We start from the raw sequence: 5693 nt of genomic DNA on the forward strand, positions 1-5693 counted from the left end.
TTGAGGCTGCACCTTAGCTTCCAGATGACTGCCGTAATCGGGATTAGCTACAGATGAAATTGTGCTTTTCAGAAATCAATAGAACCTTTTCTCCGGGATAAAATGTTACATCTAGGTGTCAGCTGTTGTAAAATATGTCAAAACCAAAAAGCGTTTCCTTTATGAGCAGGTGAATTTTTTGTGCTGAACTTTATCGTGTGTGTGTGTGTTCTTCTATATATGCTAGAAAGAGCAAGGGCCTTCCATTTCTCATTTCTTGTAGAAGTAATTTCCAGTGGAAATGTAAATTTTATGAAGCTAGTGCAACTCCAGATTCCTTGTTCTCCAGTCTTTGCAGAAAACTTTGTGTATGGTTATGACACTTAATTAAAATTTCATGGTTGATGGTGAGGAGAAAGGGCTGTGTGGGAATCTACTGGGGGGGAAAAGTGCAAAAAAAGGAAAAGTAAATCTTTATCTCTTCCATTAGTACTTAGGCCTGTTTGTATTGACCACAATTTTTCAGAATGAACACCTTTAAGCAAAAGTCAAAGTGCTCGTGGTTTTCTATGTAGAAGGGTGGATGTTTCAGCAAGTTGCAAGGAATATTACTTTAATATTTTTTTGAGTTAAAAAAAAAAGTTAACCTTGAAGATGTAGATTTGTCATAAGTAATTTTATGTTCTACTCTAAAATACTTGTATTTTAACAGTGAACAGAGTATCTGCCAAGCACGAGCTGCTGTAATGGTCTATGATGATGCCAATAAAAAATGGGTACCAGCTGGTGGATCAACTGGATTCAGCAGAGTTCATATATATCATCACACAGGCAACAACACATTCAGAGTAGTGGGCAGGAAGATTCAGGATCATCAGGTAAGTAAATATCTGGAAATTTGGAATAGGAATCTTAAGCTATTTTTATGATTGTTTTTAACATTAAGAAATAGGTCTTCAGTAAAATTTTGGGAACTGTAAATAATAAATTTACTTTTATTTTGAACTGAAGTAGCAAAACTGTATTATTGCTTTTTTCCCATAAATTAAGCACTTTACGTACATCCAAGGTACGTAAGTGTAGTCTTTTGTGCACTCCTTGTGTGCTCTTTAGTGTTCCTTTCTACAGACAGACATAAAGGCTAGTACTGTACACAGAAGTCATCTGATTCTCTTTAAGGCAAAGTGTCAACCTAAGAACTTTTCTTTTTCCCTACTCTTTGCTCTTAGCTGAAGGCTATGTAGGTACCAACAGTTCTCTTGTAGCTCTTCTGTATTATGAAAAGTTGGATGCATGATTTCTCATTTCCCCAGATCAGTTCATTCAATAAAAACCTTCTGACATTTGGTAACGCTGATCATCTGCCACTTGGAGAAGTTGAGAAAGGAGCAACAAGGATTACATGTTAATTTCCTTGATGAAGAAGTTATTAGATCTTGATTAAATGGCAAACTTAGCACTCTGTCTTGAAATATGCTCTGCCTTGTGGTATTTGGGGTGAGGTTAAAGATCTATTCTTTTTATTTGAGGAAAGCTTCTATATCTGTTTCTTTCTGTCCCAGCATTTCATAAAATTCTTTTGGTCTGTTCTTGGTCATTTATCACATGCCTGAAGCATAGACTGATAATGTCCTTTGTGATTTGTCAGTAAACACTTATTCCAAGAATAAATGATCTCTGCATTCACCTGAGAACAAACCTGTTTTTCTTCTCCCATATTCAGTGGAAAAAAGTGAGAGAATATAGTTATAGAATATAGTTAATATATATATATATAATATCCAAGTACAATAGGGTCCTCTCTTAGCAGACGGCTTGTAATAAATGGTTGTCCTACTAGCTAGAATTTATCACGTTTAGCGTAAGCCATAATGATCTTATAAAATGATGCTTTGTGATGCATAGTAGAAGTCCACATAACTGCTGCTGAAAGCACGTCAAGCTAAGGGGTGCAGCAGCCACAGTGAGAAGGTGATAACTTGGTTAAAAAACAGAATTCTAACAAGCATTCAGTGAAGTTAATGTAAAACTGAGGTTTTGAAATCCAAATGCATATTCGTATCAAGTACTCTGCTGCTAAAAGTCAGAACTGGTGATACTACTACATTGCTGTTATGAAACATCACTGCATCTTTTGAAATGGGAACACTTAAGCTACAAAAGTTGATACAAAATATCTCATTCGTCCCATTGTGTATTCTCATTGATTTCATGCGGCATTGGAATTAAAATTGAAATGGCTGTGCTTCAGCATTGTGATCTTGTGGATTGTGGGACTGGAATTAACCCCCGTGGTTAGGGAATAAAATCTACATGAAGCTGAAACTTGTAATGAAATAGCAATTTTAAACATAAGTAACTTTTTTTTATGATTATAGGTGGTAATAAATTGTGCCATTCCGAAAGGGCTGAAGTACAATCAGGCGACACAGACCTTCCACCAGTGGCGTGATGCTAGGCAGGTGTATGGTCTGAATTTTGGCAGCAAAGAAGATGCCAATGTCTTCGCAAGTGCCATGATGCATGCCTTAGAAGTATTAAATTCACAGGAAGCTGGTAAGAGTCTCTTAACTTTTTTGGGAAGATTTTTCAAATACAGAGATGGAAAAAAATCAAATGTTTATGCATAAAAGTCAATAAGTGTTGTTTCTAATCATGATTCAGCCTTTAGCCATTTTAATTATTTGGATGTTTTGTCTCCCTAATTGCTGCTGCTTAATAGTGATTCTCAACTTGACTGCCATCTGTGTAAATGCAATTCCCAACAATGTTATCTATTACATATAGAAACTTGCTAGCTTTGCTTTTTATTAAGGAAACAAAACCAGAACACCTGACCAACGAATGTGTAGCTCATAATAGGGATACTTTTCAGGATTCTAAAGACATCCAGTGTTCTTAATGTGATGTCGTGGTTTAACAGCTGCTCACTGTTCCCCAGTGGGATGGGGGAGAGAATTGGAAGAGTAAAAGTGAGAAAACTCGTGGGTTGAGATAAAGACAGTTTAATAAGTACAGCAAAAGCCGTGCATGCAAGCGAAGCAAAGCAAGGAATTCATTCACTACTTCCCATCAGCAGGCAGGTGTTCAGCCATCTACAGGAAAGCAGGGCTCCATCACGCATGCTGATTACTTGGGAAGAGAAACGCCATAACTCTGAACATTCCCCCCTTCCTCCTTCTTCCCGCAGCTTTAGATGCTGAGCATGATGTCACATGGTATGGAATAGCCCTTTGGTCAGTTGTGGTCAGCTCTCCTGGCTGTGTCCCTTCCCAACTTCTTGTGCCCTCTCAGCCTGCTCACTGGCTGGGGTGGTGTGAAAAAAGGCAGAAAAGGCCTTGACTCTGTGTAAGCACTGCTCAGCAGTAACTAAAACATCCGTGTGTTACCAACAGTGTTTCCAGCACAAATCCAAAACATAGCCCCGTACTAGCTACTATGAAGAAAATTAACTGTACCTCAGCCAAATTGAGCACATGTGTATTGGTATTTTTCCTTCTCATTGGGTACTAGTTTATTATAAAAATGTTAGGTTTTTTTCCTCCAGACTTTGGAATTCAGGTCATCCTCTTTGGCAGTTCTTAGCATACAGAGTTTTTTAGCTTGGGGATCTTGGATCCACAGGTACCATTCAGATGAGCACATATATTTTAGACAACAGATCTATCATTTAATTTGTTTGGAGAACAGGATGACATAGAGGGTTTAAAGCATTGGTGGAAAACTTAATGGTTTTCAGTCTTCCGGTGGTGTCTGTAATATATTCTAGGTAGGCTCTGCAGCAAATTGATCAGTGTAACACTGGGACACACACAGAGGGAGTTTTCATTTAAAAGACTTCAAGAGACTTTTGTGTTCTTGTAACCAAATAGAATTCTTTTGTCCTCATTAAACTTTAAAGATCGCCCGTGTAACGTGAGATAGTACTTGTGTGCCAGTTTTCTTTCTCTTGTGTAGAAGAGAGGCTGTAGATAACCTTACTAGTGCTGTCTCAACTACAGCAAAAAAGGGTGACTTTATGAAGCTGCCTTTCATTCTGACAGTTGTTTCAAGACTTAACCTTTTGAAACTAAGCAATCTAGACCAAGAAGGATGATACATTCTGCAGTGTTTATGCTGTTATGCAGCAGATGAAGGCAAAACATAAAGGGTAGCTAGAGGTATTAAGGTTTCTTTTTGCCAGCTAAAATAATCCAGTTGCGTATCCCACTCTCCTACCTCTCAGTTGGATATTTTCTCCTCTAAATTCCTCAGTTGTTCATTGTTGAAGAAGACAACTTTTCTCTAATAATTTATGTAGATTGCTGTGTTTCCTAGTATATCTAAAACGGCATATAGAATCTCCAACTCGAGTAAAATAAACAAATCCTATATAGATAACTTCGCTTTTACTCAAGAATTGCTTACAATTAAAGTTTGATTCTTGCAATATCCTTATTTTCTGCTGTGTTTTCTCATTTTGGCAATTTCTTTTATTAACTCGGTTATTTTTAATTGTATTTTGTTCACAGAAGGAAAGCAGTTTTAATGTTAGCTGAGCATACTGTTCAGAAGTCCATAAAGGTGCAGATGAATATTAAACTTTACGCAAGGATTCACAGAAATCTAAATGATTCCTGATGAATAGTAAAAATTATTTTATGGATATCCTTTTGGTTTGCGAGTCAGCTGTTACTTATGGCTCTTTCTCACTCTTTAAAAAGAAAAAAATCATACAGTCTCCTTCTCTTGCATATCTTTGAAAAATGTGATTGATCTTGCTTGCAGTTGGCATCTTCACGTGTTGGTTTGCTGGCATAATTTGAGATTGTTTAATTTAGGATCTCCCTCTAGTGGACTACAGGAGCAGAGGCGAAGGCATTGGGTGGCTGTACCACTGAGCAGTGATGGGCTTTTTGTCATTCTAATGAGTTCAGAATGCAGAATGAAAGTGTTTGAATTTGGAGCAGAGTAAAGGCTTTACCACAACTGGCAATTTTCTTCCCAAAAAAAAAAAAAAAAGCACAGGTTTGTCTGAAAGGACTCTGACCTGATGGCTGCCTTGTCAGCAAAAATGTCTGAAATATGCTGTCTCTATTTTTTCTTTTTTCCTCTCCCTGATATGCAGTGCTGATCACGTGATTGTCCTAATTTCTCTTATGCAGGAACATTTGCATTTAAGTCAATGTAAAAGTCAAAGTATTTTCACTCTGTTCTGGTTTGAATGATTGTATTAGCTAGTAAATATTCAACCAGTCCCTGTTTTGCTGCTGGCTAGTCGAGCAGGTTGTAGGCTACCTGTGAATCCTGAATAGAAAGACAACAATGCAGGACTCCACTTTCTCTTGGTGGACTACCAATGCTACAAGTTCCTGCCCCACACTGTTTAGGAGATGTAGTAAAAAATGTACCAAGATTTCATTCTGGCACTCCTTTCGGAATACTTTGAGAGATTTACTCATTTCATTAAATAATTTTCTGAGGTGATCAAAAGTTACACCTTCATCAAATGACATGTATGTGTCATCAGTTTAAGAGGTCATTTGAAGAGGATTTCTGGCTTTAAGGGCTGTGTACACTGTGTTGAGATATTCAGGAATTGGTCTTAATTGTCTAGATGAGTGCTTTCCACAAAGAATTTGCATTGCATTACAAAGAAAATTTTCATATCTGCATTAAATAGAGTTCAGCGTTGCACTCGAAGTGACTCTGGAATGAGAGAAAAGCATCAATGA

At 37.4% G+C, this 5693-nt stretch overlaps 1 protein-coding gene across 6 annotated transcripts in view; it reads left to right on the forward strand.

Moving 5' to 3' along the window:
* The first annotated feature begins 695 nt into the window (after window positions 1-695).
* ENAH (enabled homolog (Drosophila)) overlaps window positions 696-5693 on the forward strand; it is a 50395-nt gene continuing 45397 nt past the window's right edge. For all 6 annotated transcript variants that reach the window (XM_009894283.1, XM_009894287.1, XM_009894284.1 and 3 more), the window contains exons 1-2: window positions 696-857; window positions 2358-2535. In XM_009894283.1, the coding sequence (XP_009892585.1) occupies window positions 726-857; window positions 2358-2535 (310 nt within the window). In that variant the 5' untranslated portion in view covers window positions 696-725. The remainder of the gene's footprint in view (window positions 858-2357; window positions 2536-5693) is intronic.

Source organism: Charadrius vociferus, unplaced genomic scaffold, assembly GCF_000708025.1.
Source record: "Charadrius vociferus isolate BGI_N301 unplaced genomic scaffold, ASM70802v2 scaffold261, whole genome shotgun sequence".
NCBI classification, from domain to species: domain Eukaryota; kingdom Metazoa; phylum Chordata; class Aves; order Charadriiformes; family Charadriidae; genus Charadrius; species Charadrius vociferus.